At 42.5% G+C, this 19,293-nt stretch overlaps 1 protein-coding gene across 3 annotated transcripts in view; it reads left to right on the forward strand.

The window, feature by feature from the left end:
• Window positions 1–813: 813 nt before the first annotated feature.
• LOC115204335 (disks large homolog 4-like) overlaps window positions 814–19,293 on the forward strand; it is a 50,720-nt gene continuing 32,240 nt past the window's right edge. For 2 of the 3 annotated variants that reach the window (XM_029769832.1, XM_029769833.1), the window contains exon 1: window positions 12,318–12,582. In XM_029769832.1, coding sequence (XP_029625692.1) covers window positions 12,454–12,582 — 129 coding nt within the window. In that variant the 5' untranslated portion in view covers window positions 12,318–12,453. Of the gene's footprint in view, window positions 1,112–12,317; window positions 12,583–19,293 lie in introns of those variants that run through there. The other variant, XM_029769834.1, reaches the window with a different exon arrangement.

Genomic DNA, 19,293 nt, shown 5'->3' on the forward strand with positions numbered 1-19,293 from the left:
AGATTTTGTTTCAAGCTGCAATGATATCACAGTCCAATACCTTGTTCCTCCACTGACCTGAGTCATATAGGAGGAATCCAAATGAGGAAATGAAGGGGAAGGTATGTGAAAGAGAGGGACAGAGAGAGAGAAAGGGAGAGAGTGAGAAGGGAGAGGGGTGGAGGGATGAGGGAGGAAGGGAGGGAGGGAGGAAGAAAGAGAGGGAGGAGGAAGGAGAGAGAGAGGGAGGGAGGGAGGGGCAGAGGTAGGGAGAGGAGTGGGATTGAGGGGCTATGAACAGTACTGTATGTTTGAAGGGAAGAGCAGAAAATACATGCAAAAAGCGTAGGTGAGGTCTACACTCACTCTCTTCCTCTCTCCTTCTCTCTCTGTTTCACTCTCTCTTCCTCTTTCCTTCTCTCTTGCTCTCTCCTTCTTTCTCTTCCTCCCTCTCTCCCTCGCTCTCAATCTCTCTCAATCTCTCTCTCTCTCCCTCTCTCCCTCCCTCTCTCTCTCTCCCTCTCTCCCCTCCCTCTCTCTCTCTCCCCTCCCTCTCTCTCTCTCCCCTCCCTCTCTCTCTCTCTCTCTCTCCCTCCCTCTCTCTCTCCCTCTCTCCCCTCCCTCTCTCTCTCCCTCTCTCCCCTCCCTCTCTCTCTCCCTCTCTCCCCTCCCTCTCTCTCCCCTCCCTCTCTCTCTCTCCCCTCCCTCTCTCTCTCTCTCCCTCCCTCCCTCTCTCTCTCCCTCTCTCCCCTCCCTCTCTCTCTCCCTCTCTCCCCTCCCTCTCTCACTGGCTGTGACGAACATATTTAGTGAGTCACGGCTGGATCAGTCAACCAGCTCTCTCTGTTCAAACCCTAGACTTAACACTGAGACGTAGCCAATACCAACTCTGGCTTCCAGGAAAAACTCTTTCTCCTCATCTGCTACGATAACCCCCTTCCCCCTCCCTCTTTTCCCCTCCCCGTCTCTCTTTTTTATTCCCCCAGCCCATTCACAGTCTCCCATCGCTCTCTCTCTTTCTATTCCTCCATCCCTCCTTTCCTCCTTTACTACGGGCGTCTGAGAGGCTGTTTTTCTGTGTGTCTCGCTCATGAAGGGCCGCAACAAGCTCCCTTCGCTCTGCTCGTGTGTGGTAGGTAGATTTACCTCTGTGTCTTTCGGTATTACCCCTCATCCGTCTCTCCGTCTGTGTCTGGCATGTCGGGTCAAAGTGTTGTTGATGAGTGGTAGTTGCTGTGGGAACGGTGGTCAATCTGTCTGTCTGAATGTATGTCGGTCTGTCTGTAGGTCTGTCTGCCTGGTCACCTATAGCTCAGCACCAATAGGAGCTGGAGGTAAAAGCTCTGTTTTTGTCGTATGTTGTGCGTGCTGTGTTTGGGTGTGTTCCTTAGATTTATAGTTATGCAGTCATGTACGTATGTGTGTGTGTATGGGAGGGTGGGTTGAATCAGCGTATGAACGTGGCCTGGTATATGTGGTGTGTATGTGTCGGGGTAAGTGCGTATAGAGAGTGGTTCTAGTGGACTTGTTGAAGACAGGAGTATATTCCTCCTCTGGTTTTGTGGTAGATTATATTTATTTGGGTGCGATTGGAAGGTTGTTTCTCTGTACAGTGTGTGTGTGTGTATAGGGTTTGTATAGTATGAGTGTGTATATATAGTGTTTGTACGTACAGTATGTGTGTATGTGTGTAAGTACACAAATGGGAACATGAGAGCGTTGATTAGTTACTTGTAGCTCAGGTCTCCCCCAGGCTTAGTTATTGAGTGGACATAAACAGGGCCTGAGCTGTCTGGCCGTTATTGTGGGTGTGCGTGTGTGCGTGTGTATGTGCGTGCGTGCGCATGTGACAGTCTCACTGTGTTTGTTGTGTCTCAGGGTGGTGTGTGACAGTCTCACTGTGTTTGTTGTGTCTCAGGGTGGTGTGTGACAGTCTCACTGTGTTTGTTGTGTCTCAGGGTGGTGTGTGACAGTCTCACTGTGTTTGTTGTTTCTCAGGGTAGTGTGTGACAGTCTCACTGTGTTTGTTGTGTCTCAGGGTGGTGTGTGACAGTCTCACTGTGTTTGTTGTGTCTCAGGGTAGTGTGTGACAGTCTCACTGTGTTTGTTGTGTTTCAGGGTGGTGTGTGACAGTCTCACTGTGTTTGTTGTGTCTCAGGGTGGTGTGTGACAGTCTCACTGTGTTTGTTGTGTCTCAGGGTGGTGTGTGACAGTCTCACTGTGTTTGTTGTGTCTCAGGGTGGTGTGTGACAGTCTCACTGTGTTTGTTGTGTCTCAGGGTAGTGTGTGACAGTCTCACTGTGTTTGTTGTGTCTCAGGGTGGTGTGTGACAGTCTCACTGTGTTTGTTGTGTCTCTGGGTGGTGTGTGACAGTCTCACTGTGTTTGTTGTGTCTCAGGGGGGGTGTGACAGTCTCACTGTGTTTGTTGTGTCTCAGGGTGGTGTGTGACAGTCTCACTGTGTTTGTTGTGTCTCAGGGTGGTGTTTACAGTCTCACTGTGTTTGTTGTGTCTCAGGGTAGTGTGTGACAGTCTCACTGTGTTTGTTGTGTCTCAGGGTGGTGTGTGACAGTCTCACTGTGTTTGTTGTGTCTCAGGGTGGTGTGTGACAGTCTCACTGTGTTTGTTGTGTCTCAGGGTGGTGAAACAAGGTGAAATGTATGTCAGGTCATTGTTAAATAAATGATTCAATGTGGATGTAATTCACGTATAGAAGAACCTACATTTTACATGTAAATACAGAAAGAACATATGTTTTCAAAAAGGGTCACGTATATACAACCCCTGTCTTAAGTGACCAACCTTCTTGTTTACTGTGCCTTTAAAGAGGCAACAGGTCTCTGGCTTTCCCACTGTTTGGCAGAATTCCTGACACAGAGGAAAAATATGTGCAGATATGCTGTGATCTTTTCCTGTAATGTTAGTGTTTACCAATCAATTGATTAGAGACCCCCACGCTTGGACTATATTGTTCCAGCCCACCACTATAGCACACCTGATTCAGCTAGTCAAATGACTAAGTCTTTGATTAGGAGTGAATCAGGTGTACTTGTTGAGCTGGAACAAAAATGTTCAGTCCTGTGGGTCCCTGACAAGGTTTTTCCTTTTCATGTTGTCCAACACTGTTGCTGTAGGCCTTCAACAGGTACAGATGTAGGATCTTAATTTGATCACTCCTTTGTTGCTGAGAATTTTCCTGCACTGCAGGAAATGCAGACAAGCTTTTTGATTTACATAAATTCACTGAAAACTCTATATTTGGTATTTTATGAGGATCCCCAATTGCTGTTGCGAAAGCAACAGCTACTCTTCCTGGGGTCCACACAGAACATAAAAGATGACATAATACAGAACATTAATAGACAAGAACAGCTCAAAGACAGAACTACATACATTTAAAGGTTTTGTGATAAAAACCTTTAAATGACACACATACTTTGTTTAATACCAGTGTTAAGTCAGTAGTAAAAATATAAAAGAGTAGAGGGCCAAGAGAACTGCCCTGCGGTACACTACACAGTTTAACATTAGAGAAGCTTCCATTAAAGAAAATCCTCTGTGTTCTATTAGATAGATATTTCTGAATCCACGATATGGCAGATGTTGAAAAGCCCTAACACATATGTTTTTTCAACAACAGGTTATGGTCAATAATATCAAAGGCTGCACTGAAATCTAACAGTACAGCTCCCACAATGTTCTTATTATCAATTTCTCTCAACCAATCATCAGTCATTTGTGTCAGTGCAGTAAATCAAATCAAGTCAAATTGGATTTCTCACATGCGCTGAATACAACTGGTGGAGACTTTACTGTGAAATGCTTGCTTATGAGCCCTTCCCAACAATGCAGAGTTTAAAAATAATCATAAAATAGTAACACAAGAGGAATACAGTAAAATACACAAGAATGGAGCTATATACAGGGAGTACCAGTACCAGATCAATGTGGAGCTATATACAGGGAGTAACAGTACCAGGTCAATGTGGAGCTATATACAGGGAGTACCTTTTCCAGATCAATGTGGAGCTACATACAGGGAGTACCAGTACCAGATCAATGTGGAGCTATATACAGGGAGTACCAGATCAATGTGGAGCTATATACAGGGAGTACCAGTACCAGATCAATGTGGAGCTATATACAGGGAGTACCAGTACCAGATCAATGTGCAGAGGTACTTGAGGTAGATATGTACTGGAAGGCAGGGTAAAGTGGCTAAGCATCAGGATTTATAATAATAAGAGTCAAATAAAGACCAGAGCAGCAGAATGCTCTTCTTTATAGGCATGCTGAAAGTCTGTTGTTAATTTGTTTACAGAGAAGTAGCATTGTATCTGGTCGTTATTATTTCTTCTTACGTTTGCTAACAGTTGGCAGCAAGCTGATTGGTCTGCTGTTAGAACCATTAAAGGGGGCTTTACCACTCTTGGGTAGCAGAATGACTTTAGCTTCCCTCCAGGCCTGAGGACAAACATTTTTCTCCAGACTAAAAATATGACAAATAGGAGTGGCTATATAGTCAGCTGCCATCCTCAGTAGCTTTCCATCTAAGCTGTCATTATCTGGAGGTTTCTCATTATTGATGGGCAACAATAATTGTTCCACTTCACACAAACTTACTTTACAAAATTACAATGCTTTTCTTTCATAATTAGGTATTTTATGAATGAATATGATGGCTCACAGTTTGTTGTTGGCATTTCATGCCTAAGTTTGCCTACTATGCCAATTAAATAGTCATTCAAGTAATTGGCAACATCAAAGGTTTTGTGACAAATGAGCCATCTGATTCAGTGAACGATAGAGTGGAATTAGCCTTTCTGCCTATAATTTCATTTAAACTATTCCAAAGCTTTTTTCCATCATTTTTTCCATCATAATTCATTTTTATTTTTGTTCAGTTTAGTCACGCAATTTCTCAATTTACAGTAGGTTTGCCGATCAGATGTGCAGCCAGACTTATAAACCAGTACTTTTGCCTCATCCCTCTCAACCATAAAACGTTTAAATTCTTAATCAATCCACGGGGCTTTAACAGTTCTAGCAGTCAGTTTGTTAATAGGTGCATGCGTTTTAATAACTGGAAGAAACTATTTCATAAGTGCATGGTCTGGATGCTCCTCATTACACACATCAGACCAGAACATATTTTTTGTGTCTTCAACATAGTAATCAGTACAAAAGGTTTTGTATGATCAATTATTCACTATTTTAGGACCAGCCTTTGGAACTTTGGCTTTCCTAGATATGCCCACTATATTCTGATCAGTACATCCAATGGGTATGGATATAACTTTAGAGCAGAGTTCTGCAGCATGGGTAAAAATATGATCAATACATGTGGATGATTTACTGTAGTTCCTGTACTGTTTGTAAACACCCTGGTAGGTTGATTAATAACCTGAGCCAGATAACAGGCACTGGTTACAGTGAGCAGCTTCCTCATGAGCAGATAGCTTGATGAAAACCAGTATATATTCAGGTCACCCAGAAAATAGACCTCTATGTTAACATCACACACATTATCAAGCATTGCAAACATACACTACATGACCAAAAGTATGTGGACACCTGCTCGTCGAACATCTAATTCCAAAATCATGGGCAATTAATATGGAGTTGGTCCACCCTTTGCTGCTATAACAGCCTAAACTCTTCCACTAGATGTTGGAACATTGCTGCAGGGACTTGCTTCCATTCAGCCACAAGAGCATTAGTGAGGTCGGGCACTGATGTTGGGCAATTAGGCCTGGCTCGCAGTCGAGGTTCCAATTCATCCCAAAGGTGTTCGATGGGGTTGAGGTCAGGGTTCTGTGCAAGCCAGCCAAGTTCTTCCAAACAGATCTCGACAAACCATTTCTGTATGGACCTCACATTTCTGCACGGGGTCATTGTCATGCTGAAACAGGAAAGGGCCTTCCCCAAACAGAATCGTCTAGAATGTCATTGTAGGCTGTAGCGTTAAGATTTCCCTTCACTGGAACTAAGGGGCTTAGCACGAACCATGAAAAACAGCCCCAGACCATTATTCCTCCTCCACCAAACTTTGTAGTTGGCATTATGCATTGGGGCAGGTAGCGTTCTCCTGGCATCCATCGGACTGCCAGATGGTGAAGCGTGATTCATCACTGCAGAGAACGCGTTTCCATTGCTCCACAGTCCAATGGCAGCAAGCTTTACACCACTCCAGCCGACGGTTGGCATTGCGAATCTTAGGCTTGTGTGCGGCTGCTCGGCCATGGAAACCCATTTCATGAAGCTTCCTACGAACAGTTCTTGTGCTAACATTGTTTCAAGAGGCAGTTTGTAACTCGGTAGTGAGTGTTACAACAGAGGACAGACGATTTTCGTATCATTCTGTGAGCTTGTGTGGCCTACCACTTCGCGCCTGAGCCATTGTTGCTCCTAGACGTTTCCACTTCACAATAACAGCACTCGCAGTTGACCGGGGCACCTGTAGCAGGGCAGATATTTGATGAACTGACTTGTTGGAAAGTTGGCATCATATGACGGTGCCATGTTGAATGTCACTGAGCTCTTCAGTAAGGCTATTCTACAGCCAATGTTTGTCTATGGAGATTGCATCTGTCAACAACGGGTGTGGCTGAAATAGCCGAATCCACTCTTTTACTGGTCAGGACGTGACAATCAGGTACCCTAAGGTAGCATCCTCTCAACAGGTGCTTTCAAATAGTGCCGCTCCTTGGGTTTCATATCATGTACAGTTGAAGTCAGAAGTTTACATACACTTAAGTTGGAGTCATTAAAACTAGCTTTTCAACCACTCCACAAATGTCTTGTTAACAAACTATAGTTTTGGCAAGTCGTTTAGGACATCTACTTTGTGCATGACACAAGTAATTGTTCCAACAATTGTTTACAGACAGATTATTTCACTTATAATTCACTGTATCACAATTCCAGTGGGTCAGAAGTTTACATACACTAAGTTAACTGTGTCTTTAAACATTCCAGAAAATGATGTCACGGCTTTAGAAGCTTCTGATAGGCTAATTGACATAATTTGAGTCAATTGGAGGTGTACCTGTGGATGTATTTCAAGGCCTACCTTCAAACTCAGTGCCTCTTTGCTTGACATCATGGGAAAATGAAAAGAAATCAGACAAGACCTCAGAAAAAAATGGTAGACCTCCACAAGTCTGGTTCATTCTTGGGAGCAATTTCCAAACGCCTGAAGGTACCACATTCATCTGTACAAACAATAGTACGCAAGTATAAACACCATGGGACCATGCAGCCGTCATACCACTCATGAAGGAGATGTGTTCTGTCTCCTAGAGATTAACGTACTTTGGTGCAAAAAGTGCAAATCAATCCCAGAACAACAGCAAAGGACCTTATGAAGATGCTTGAGGAAACTGGTACAAAAGTATCTACAGTAGAATGAGTCCTATATTGTCATAACCTGAAAGGCTGTTCAGCAAGGAAGAAGCCACTGTACCAAAACCGCCATAAAAAAGCCAGACTGCAGTTTGCAACTGCACATGGGGGCAAAATGTGTACTGTTTGGAGAAATGTCTTTTGATCTAATGAAACAAAAATAGAACTGTTTGACCATAATGACCATCATTATGTTTGGAGGAAAAAGGGGGAGGCTTGCAAGCCGAAGAACACCATCCCAACCGTGAAGCACGGGGGTGGCAGCATCATGTTGTGGGGGTGCTTTGCTGCAGGAGGGACTGGTGCACTTCACAAAATAGATGGCATCATGAGGCAGGAAAATTATGTGTATATGTTGAAGCAACATCTCAAGACATCAGTCAGGAAGTTAAAGCTTGGTCGCAAATGGGTCTTCCAAATGGACAATGACCCCAAGCATACTTCCAAAGATGTGGCAAAATGGCTTAAGGAGAACAAAGTCAAGGTATTGGAGTGGCCATCACAAAACCTTAACCTCAATCCTATAGAAAATGTGTGGGCAGAACTGAAAAAGCATGTGCGAGCAAGGAGGCCTACAAACCTGACTCAGTTACACCAGCTATGTCAGGAGGAATGGGCCAAAATTTACCCAACTTATTGTGGGAAGCTTGTGGAAGGCTACCTGAAACGTTTGACCCAAGTTATTCAATTTATAGGCAATGCTACCAAATACTAATTGAGTGTATGTAAACTTCTGACCCACTGGGAATGTGATGAAAGAAATAAAAGCTGAAATAAATAATTCTCTCTACTCTTATTCTGACATTTCACATTCTTAAAATAAAGTGGTGATCCTAACTGACCTAAGACAGGGAATTATTACTAGGATTAAATGTCAGGAATTGTGAAAAACTGAGTTTAAATGTATTTGGCTAAGGAGTATGTAAACCTCCAACTTCACCTGTATATCTGACAATCTGCAAGTTGTGCTGTGTTTCTATGATGTTAACGTAGAGCTGTTCTTGAGTTAACTCTACAATATATGGTGCTTTAATCTGACCTTTAACTAACAAAATTGCAGTAGTCATGTAACTGACTGTTTCCTACAATTATGCTTTCGTCACTTAACTAAAATCACATCCCCTCGTGTTACATAAAGATGTGCCTTAATCAACCCCAAGTCACATGGAATCATGAGAGAGGGGAGACTAGAACACACAGGACAGGTGTATCAGTCAAGGCCAGTGAGGTGGAACCCAGTGACAGCCGGTGTAGCAGCAGGAGGAGGAGGAGACCCATGGCCTGACTGTACACTCTAAGAGGCTGTAATAGTTCATGAGGATGTGCAGTCATAGGAACCCGGTAACCTGACCACCAGCCAGCTAGCCAATGGACTATTCGACGGGGAATCCCCACCCCCTGCAGATGTTGTCATGGAAACACTCTAGCTCTTGTGGGGTATCCTCTCTCTTGCTTGTTACCCAGATGCAGTGCAGTGTTGGGATGTGAAGCTCACCGCTACACAATGCATTGCTTGGATTTGAAGTTCACTACTCCACAATGCTTTCCTGGGATGTGTAGTTCACTATTACACAATGTATTGTTGGGATGTGTAGTTCTTTATGACACAATGTTCTGCTGGCATGTGTAGTTCACTATTACAGAATGTTCTGCTAGGACGTGTAGTTCCCTACTACACAATGTACTGTTGGGATATGTAGTTCACTACTACACAATGCACTGCTGGGACATGTAGTTCCCTACGACACAATGTACCATTGCAATGAGGTGGAAAAAGTACTCAATTGTCATACTTAAGTAAAAGTAAAGATACATTGATAGATAATGACTCAAGTAAAAGTGAAAGTCACCCAGTAAAATACTACTTGAGTAAAAGTCTAAAAGTATCTGGTTTTAAATGTACTTAAGTACAGTGATGGAAAAAATAGTCAATTGTCATACTTGAGTAAAAGTAAAAAGTAAAAGTAAATGCTATACATCAAATTCCTTATATTAAGCAAACCAGATGGCACAATTTCCTTATTCTACATTTTCTTTGACAGCCAGGGGCCCACTCCACCACTCAGACATAATTTACAAACTAAACATTTGTGTTTAGTGAGTCCGCAAGATCGGAGGCAGTAGGGATGACCAAGGATGTTCTCTTGATAAGTGTGTGAATTGGACCATTTTCTGTCCTGCTAAGCATTCAAAATGTACTTTTGGGTGTCAGGGAAACTTTATGGAATAAAAAGTACATTATTTTCTTTAGGAATGTAGTGAAGTAAAAGTAAAAGTTGTCAAAAATATAAATAGTAAAGTACAGATACCCCAAAAAACGACTAAAGTAGTACTTTAAAAAGTATTTTTACTTAAGTACTTTACAGCACTAGTAGTTCCCTACTACACAATGTACTGTTGGGATGTGTAGTTCACTACTACACAATGTAATGTTGGGATGTAAATTTCACTTCTACACAATATACTTCTGGGACATGAATATTACTGATATGCAATGTAGCAGTGTGATGTCAAACTTACTATTACACAATGCCAACTTTCAATGTAGCAGTGGTGGACAGTAGTTTAGAATATGGGGGGGGGAGTGTTGATGACTAAACAGACACCTCTTTAAGATCCATAGAAATGTAAAAAACCTGACATTGTTGATCATATATCCAAGCAGGGTCCCACCATGTGATGTGAGAGCTAGAGAGCTATACTGCCTGAACCCACTAAGGGGTAGGCCAGCCCCACATACAGGTTTCTGTGACTGGCAGCTAGGCTAGGGCCCACACAGTCTGCCATTCACATATAAGACACCAGAAATTGACTACATCATGGTATATAACCATAACACTATCATTGAGAGCCTCTTCAAGCAGGCTATAGTGTTTTGGATAACATTGTTTGGAAAGCCTCCAGCCTCCAGTTTCTTCTAGTATGGATAATGTCTATGTTCTCTTGAACGTGTATGTAACAATCACGGACAGTGAGATTCTTTTCTTTGGGTGTACCTGTTGTGACAAGCAGTTTTTAACAGTATACATCTATCAATTAAATCTTCACACTGTTTGTCATCCTGCATTTGTCCAGAAACATCTGAGTCTTTTATCTGTCTGCCTCCCCAATGTTTGGTACCACAACCAAGGTAGAAGCTCTATTTTAGAAGACAATATCCATGGAAACCATGTTGTAGGGTTCCAAAGCAGGTGTGCTTGGTCACATACACAATGATGCATAATGCAGAAACAGAGTGAAACAGTGTGTGATTCTATCTTTTTCAAATGTATAGTTTGGTAATGATTGGATGAAAGCCGTGTGGAGTCACTTAGCTGTGTACACAATTGATTTGTTAGTTTATGAACCTCTGTGGTCTCTCTGGAATGCAAGGCTACAGGATAAAATGGAATGTATCCAGGATATAAAGGCTATAAACTGCGAATGTTGAACTTCCTCTTCGAATAACGACAGCCCATAAATGTTAATTGTAACGTCCCTGACACCTTACTTGCCTCTTATTACGGGGGAGAGACAAGGTTTTTGGAATAAGATGAAAAAGGTATTTTATCTCTGCACACACCGTGCAGTACCGTCGCATCTGTTCCATTTAACACTGACGTCATTCGAGAGCGTGGAGCACATCGCTGCAGTCGGTCCTGAGATGAATGCACAATATTTAGTCCACCTGGTTCTCTCGCTCCACCTTGTGGACGCAGTCAGCCAGCCCCCGCCCATAACACCGGTCTAATATTGAGGAGAACCACTTGATTCCGATAATCTCAGTGTTTCTAGTTGTTATCATAGATTGACATCTACACTTGCAAGTGTGTGTGTGTGCGTGTGTGCGTGTGTGTGTGAGAGAGAGAAAGAGAGAGAGAGAGAGAGAGAGAGAGAGAGAGAGAGAGAGAGAGAGAGAGGGGGCGGGGGCTGAAGTGAAGCGGGGGAATACTACACTAATCTGGGCCAGAAGAGCCAGGGAAGGGCATATAGCCTTTCCGGTGTGTTTTAGCTGGGCCTCTGCTATGCGCTTCGAGAGAGGATAGAATATGGACGCTTTGCCAAACAACCACACACAGACTTTGGATGACCTTGTGTGAGAATGTGTCTCTGCATGTTTGACCATAAGTTTCTATTTTAGATTTAGGTCTCAGTGTTAAACATACCGACACATGCTGATATACAGGCGATTGCATTTGTACGCTGAAAATAGTGTTTCGCTGGCCACTGCTCTGCTGAAGGTTTATTCAACTGCCAGGTCGCAGTTGTAAATGACAACTTGTTCTCAGCTGGCCTACCTGGTTAAATAAAGGTGAAATAAAAAATATCGCATTTCAGAACCATGGAGAGTTCCCAGCTGACACTTCTCAATGTGTACATGTGGGGGCGCTATTCTAACACCATATGTGTTTTCTATGATCGCTGCGGAGTTGTGAGCGTGAACAGCAGACAGTGTGAGAGGACTATGATGTGGAAACGTCAGCTCATGATAGTAAATCATTTACTGTTTATTGATTATATGTTTGCATGTTTTGATAAAAAATAACCTACCGTCCAAAAATAATTGTGTATGTCGTGTGATTATCGATAGCCTATGTCCGCGTGGGAGCCTATAACATAACTGCTTTTGTCTTGATTCACATATGCAGAGCCTACTACACGTTCCAATTATAATTGCGCATGAAATCCAAACCTTACGGTGGAGAGAGAGAGAGAGAGAGAGAGAGAGAGAGAGAGAGAGAGTCCGATGTGGATGAAGACTTGTGCAAATCATGAATGATGGTATTCTTGTAACACTTCAATAGAAGGAACATGAGGTGAACAACATAATTTCAACCTTAACATCTGTCCAGGGTCTAAGCAAACCTTAGAGCTAATAGGCTAGGCTACAATCCATAACTAATATTCCCGAACTGAAAGTTACATTTTCTGATCATACAAGCGCTTGGAGTTGAACGTCGGATTTCAGCGTTGAGTAGCTTAGCACGTTTCAGGGTAGGATTCCAGCTGTGGATAGCCTAGTCACCTGCACCCACTACCGCTCTTCAACGCTCCCTCCTCTCCAGCGTCGCTGATCTGGCGGTGGACGGGTATGGTCTGGTCTATGGGTGTTGAACAGATGTCTCCGCCTGTTAGGAATCTAAAGTGCCTCTCACCGGTGATGTGTCAGTGTAAGGTAATCTGCAGCAACCGGACTCTCTCCCTCATGTTCGGTTGCAAGGTAAGCTTAGAGCAGTTTTGGTGTAACAGTTGTAGCGAAGCTATTACAACAGTTTGTAATTGCAACACAATTCACGTATATTGGGAGAAAGCGAAGAGATGATGAGACAGATGGCTTTAAAGGATGAATGAGATACAATAGAGCGTGCTTGTGTGTTGGTGTGTGTATTTGTGCGTGTGCACGTTCGTCTTATGTGTTCAAAATAAGAAAACGTTCGGTTGACGCAATGAAATTGCTGACTGAGCATTGTGATCATCCCCAATGAACCCACTACCTCACACAGCTCTTATTTTTAGGCTACTGTTGTGTTTCCACTTTCACATAAGGATCGGGTCCCCGATTATCTGAAGCTTTGAAATGTGAGTCTATGTGTTTCTTGGTTTTATAGGCCTACTCATATGGATTATTCACGCCTGATATACAGTACTGTGTGTTCAGATCAACACTGCGGTCAAATGACTTTGCATAACGACATTTAGATCTGCCATTTCCACAGGCAATTTCCATGGCATATCAACCAGCATATCTGAGCCATCCATGCATGTTACAGAGATGGTACCACTTGATTATCCTATAAAGACCATCAATGAACAATACACCTTATACGTCACATTTGTGCTGTTTAAGTCAATGGTCAGCATGTAAACCAGCAGGAACATTCTGTTCTGCTTTACTATTCAGCTGTGGGTCATGAGCTTTCTGTTTTACATCCCAACTAAGAGACAATATAGATCCCAGCTAGTACATTTGGGAATATATGTTTTTGGTTTCCAATTTGTTGTGGGAGGAAGCCATGCCTTTCCTGACCGGTAAAACTGAATGTTTTTTAAACATTTTGGGAACAGAAGTGAACATTTAGCCTGTTTAGGAACACTTATTTTTAGGCTACAGGGAGGTTCTGAGAATGTTTTACTCTGTTTCCTTGAACGTTTTCCTGGTAGGTTTTATTAACGCTCTGAGAACGTAAATTCTAGGTTATTTTGAGGTTTTTGAATAACTTCCTTAAAACATTCACTGAATGTTTTAATAAGACTTTTAATAACACTGCTAGCTTAGTTTGGGTCCACTTTTTTGAACTCCAAGCACAGATAGGACACATGGAAATGAATTTCCTTAGGTATTAATCATGCAAACACATTTGTTTTTTATTTGGGTTTTTTTATCAGTGAGTTTCGAACCTTCTGTTCCCATCCATGCAGTTAGTCCACTGCACCACCAGGAAGGAGCTAGAACGCCAAGTTTTTTAATGCATACAAAGCTGTTTATTTTATTCTATTCATGCAGACCCCATGTCAAAGGAAACAAGCCCTTATTAAGATCAGATATGGCGAATTAGTGGGTGAGGCCAACACACCTTAACACACTTAACCAGATAGAGGATAGAGAGACTTTTGTTGATGCTGAGAACGGAATGTATAAATTTGGAGATAATAATTCTTAGAACGTTCTCTAAATGTTACAACATTTTTATTGTGGTTTTATGGAAAGTTTTCTTAATTTTCACATCAAATTGATGAAATTGAACCAACGTGGAATAGACGTTAAATTGACGTCTGTGTCCAGTGGGATGAGGAAACTTACAGGAAACATTATGCTGAGGAAACGTTTTGATCCTGAGTGGCGCAGTTGTCTGAGGCACTGCATCACAGTGCTAGAGGCGCCACTACAGACCCGAGTTTGATCCCGGGCTGTATCACAACCGGCCGTGATTGGGATTCTCATAGGGCGGTGCACAATAGGTCCAGCGTCATCCGTGTTAGGAGAGGGTTTGGCCGGGGTAGGCCATCATTGTAAATAATAATTTGTTCTTAACTGACTTGCCTAGTTAAATAAGTAAAATAAAAAGTATTTAAATTCCCACAGAACCTTTTTTCTTAACATTCTTAACTCTGAATTATTTGCGAACATTCTCAGTGTCAAACATGTTGGAGAAAGTTCCTAGAACATTACAAACATTGAAATTAACCAACTTTTAGGAAACGTTCTTTTAAAGCTACAATATGTACGTTTTTGGGCGATGCAATAAAATTCACATAGAAATGTGAGTTATAGATCTTTAATTCCCGTTGAAAGCAAGTCTAAGAAGCAGTAGATCTGTTTTGTGTGCTTTTTCTATGCTTCCCATTCTGAAGTTTTGTTTTTGCATCTTTTACTCGTGGTTTTGTACACCATGCTTCAAGCAGCTGAATATACAATATTTTTGGTTATGGAAAATATATTTCACAGAGGTTTAGATCGAACAATTATTCTCTACACAATGACTATTTGTTTTGTCTCCATCACTTTTAAGGTAAGACCCAGATGCAGACTGTGTCGAAGTAACAATGTTTATTACAACAACAGGGGCAAAGGTACAGGACGGCAGGCAGGCTCAGGGTCAGGTCAGGCATAGGTCGGTAATCCAGAGACGGGGTAAAGGTACAGGACGGCAGGCAGGCTCAGGGTCAGGTCAGGCAGAGGTCGGTAATCCCGACTAGTGGGGCAAAGGTACAGGACGACAGGCAGGCTCAAGGTCAGGTCAGGCAGAGGTCAGTAATCCCGACTAGTGGGGCAAAGGTACAGGACGACAGGCAGGCTCAGGGTCAGGGCTGGCAGAAGGGTCAAAGCCGGGAAAAACAAGAAAACGCTGGTAGGTTCAACGAACAAAACCAACTGGCAACAGACAAACAGAGAACACAGGTATAAATACACAGGGGATAATGGGGAAGATGGGCGACACCTGGAGGGGGGTGGAGACAAGCACAAAGACAGGTGAAACAGATCAGACAGATAGTCACATTAACTGAAATTAGGAGAACTATTAGAATTTAGCAACCAGGAAATGGTGAAGCGATTTCTGCATAGTGCATCTTTAAAGTAATGAAATACCAATATTATTCACTTTTTTTTTTGTCAAGTTCCTTAAATGTGCTGAGAATGTTCCAGAGCCAAGCAACTATCCTGTATCATTCCCAAAAGGTTGTGGGAAGGTTGTATGGAAAATAATCATAGGACAACCACACTCTCACCAAGCTCTAAGAAACATATGGATCTCAGAAATGTATGTGCTAGCTGGAATATAGCTTCTTATCCTTAAATTCAGAGAGAGCTGTTTGTGACCTTTGGATAAATCCAGTTTATTGGTAAGGGCGTTCACTTTGATATCAGTCCATAAAGGCTACTAACTGGTCGGGTCTGTCTATTGTGAATCGAAAGTGTAATGAATGGTGCCACTGCAAATTAGATCACTGTCGTGGTAGCCTCGTCGAGAACCAGGCTTCCCTAAAACGGGAGACATGACAATGACATGATTTTGAAGGTATGACAATGTGAGACTACTGTTATGAAGACTAGAAGGTGTCTATCTTGACCGTATCAATGCCATCAGCGTTGGCAGGCAAAAGGTATTTTGGAATGAGATCATTGAACAGTTCAAAGGGAAACTTCACTGCTAGTCACTATTTGGGGTGTTGTCCCAGTCTCCCTATAGAATTATGATTGATGAGAGGTGTTTCAGATATAATTATACAACATAGCGGTATTTTTGAATTTTCGAGGCGGGAGAGTTCAACCAATGATGTCATGGTTGATTGAGCCTGCTGTCTGATCCAAAAAATCATGGAGTTATGCGTTGTAAAAATGATGGTGGCCTTTGTGTTTCGCCAATTGCACGGTCATGCTAGCAGCAAGTAGACGTGTTTGTCCTTGTTCAATAGAGCCATTGGAATTGTCTCAACAATGTTCCTATCAGTTTGGAACCACCAAGACTCTTCATGGAGTTGGCCACCCGGCCAAACTGAGCAATCGGGGGAGAAGGGCCTTGGTCAGGGATGTGACCAAGAACCCGATGGTCACTCTGACAGAGCTCCAGTTCCTCTGTGGAGATGGGAGAACCTTCCAGAAGGACAACCATCTCTGCAGCACTCCACCAATCAGGCCTTTATGGTAGAGTGGCCAGACGGAAGCCATCAGTAAAAGGCATTTGACAGCCCGCTTGGAGTTTGCCAAAAGGCACTAAAGGACTCTCAGACCATGAGAAACAAGAATCTCTGTTCTGATGAAACTAAGATTAACCTCTTTGGCCTGAACGTCTGGTGGAAACCAGGCACCATCCCTACGTTGAAGCATGGTGGTGGAAGCGACAGGGACTGGGAGACTAGTCAGGATCTAGAGAAAGATGCAGGGAGAAAAGTACAGAGAGATCCTTGATGAAAACCTGATCCAAAGCACTCAGGACCTCAGATTGGGGCGAAGGTTCCCCTTCCAACAGGACAACGACCCTAAGCACACAGCCAAGACAACGCAGGAGTGGCTTGGGGACAAGTCTCTGAATGCCCTTGAGTAGCCCAGCCAGAGCCTGGACCTGATCAAACATCTCTGGGGATACCTGAAAATAGCTTGCGAGGATCTGCAGAGAATATTGGAAGAAACTCCGCAAATACAGGTGTGCCAAGCTTGTAGCGTAATACCTAAGAACACTCTAGGCTGTAATCACTGCCAAAGATGCTTCAACAAAGTACTGAGTAAAGAGTCTGAATACTTCTGTAAATGTAATATTTCCATTTTTTTGTTTGAATAAATAAATAAAAAACATTTTTTACTTTGGCATTATAGGGTATCGTGTGTAGATTGACGAGGGGGAAAAAACTATTTTATCAATTTTAGAATAAGACTGTAACATAACAAAATGTGGAAAAAGTCAAGGGGTCTAAATACTTTCCGAATGCACTGTACACTGAACAAAAATATAAACGCAAAATGCAACAATTGTAAAGATTTTACTGAGGTCATAGAAGGAAATCAGTCAATTTATATAAATTAATTTATGGATTTTATGGATTTCATATGACTGGGCAGAGCAGCCATGGGTGGGCCTGGGAGGGCATAGGTCTACCCACTTGGGAGCCAAGCCCACCCACTGGGGAGCCAGGCCCAGCCAATCAGAATGAGTTTTCCCTACAAAAGGGAAAACAGAAATACTCCTCACTAACAGCGATGTAAATAAATTTCTGCACAAAGTTTGAGAGAAATAAGCTTTTTGTGTGTATGGAACATTTCTGGAATCTTTTATTAATCTTATAAAACATGGGACCAACACGTTACATGTTTTATTTATAGTTTTGTTCTGTATATGTCATACATTGACATAACTGTTCCTGCTTACTGCTGTGTAAACTTACCTCGGTCTTTAGAGCAAATAAACTTTGTCTTGAATACAATCCATGTCTTCTTATTTTCTACATTGACAGACTAATGTACTGTTTTATTGAAGCATGTTTACTTGCCAACAAATGAAAGTTGAAATGATACACCAACTCCCTGTGTAATTTGTTTTAGCAGTAAGACTGTAGCTAGTTACTTCCAAATTCATTTCATGAATATCACAATGAATTGATCCAGAAGTCAACACTTTATTGATTTTTGATGCAGCTGAATCGTTTAGTCACTTGTCAGGACACTTGTAAATAATGTTATATAAAACATCAAACTCCATTATATACTTATGTACAAGAGCTAACAATATCTACACTACAATGCAGTTGTGAGCATACTAGGTATTCTATACTTAACAGAAATATAAACGCAACATGTAAAGTGCTGGGCCCATGTTTTATGAGCTGAAATAAAAGATCCCAGAAATGTTCCATTTGCACAAAAAGCTTATTTCGCTCAACTTTTGTGCACAAATTTCTTTACATCCCTGTTAGTGAGCAGTTATCCTTTTACAAGACAATCCAACCACCTGATAGGTGTGGCATATCAAGAAGTTGATTAAACAGCATGATCATTACATAAGTGCACCTTGTGCTGGGGACAATAAAAGGCCACTCTAAAATGTGCCGTTTTGGCACACAACACAATGCCAGAGATGTCTCAAGTTTTGAGGGAGCGTGTAATTGGCATGCTGACTGCAGGAATGTCCGCCAGAGCTGTTGCCAGAGAATGAATGTTAATTTATCTACCATATGCCGCCTCCAACATCGTTTTAGAGAATTTGGCAGTACGTCGAACCGGCCTCACAACCGCAGACCACGTGTAACCACGCAAACCCAGGACCTCCACATCCGGCTTTTTCACCTGCGGAATCATCTGAGACCAGCCTACCGGGCACCTGATGAAACTGTGGGTTTGCACAACCAAAGGATTTCTGCACAAACCGTCTCAGAGAAGCTCATCTGCGTGCTCGTCGTCCTCACCAGGGTCTTGACCTTACTGCAGTTCGGCGTCTTAACCGAGTTCAGTGGGCAATGCTCACCTTGGATGGCCACTGGCACGCTGGAGAAGTTTGCTCTTCATGGATTAATCCCAGTTTCAACTGTGGCAGGCAGCATGTATGGTGTCGTGTGGGCAAGCGTTTTCCTAGTGTCAACGTGCCCCATGGTGGTGGTGGGGTTATGGTATGGGCAGGCATAAGCTACAGACAATAAACACAATTGCAATTTATCGATGGCAATTTGAATGCACAGAGATGCCGTGACGAGAGCCTGAGTGTCACGATTGTCGTCTGGGAAGGACCAAAACGCAGCGGGTTGTATACTCATCTTCTTTTAATAGGTGAAAGAAGGAAAACCAAACAAACACGTATACAAAATTAACAACAATGAAGAACGACGAAAAAGACAGTCTTGTCATGCAATGACAGCTAAACAAGAAACAACCTCCCACAAATACAAACACACCCTAATATATAGGACTCTCAATCAAAGGCAACTAGACAACACCTGCCTTCAA

This window comes from Salmo trutta, chromosome 12, assembly GCF_901001165.1.
Source record: "Salmo trutta chromosome 12, fSalTru1.1, whole genome shotgun sequence".
NCBI classification, from domain to species: Eukaryota; Metazoa; Chordata; class Actinopteri; order Salmoniformes; family Salmonidae; genus Salmo; species Salmo trutta.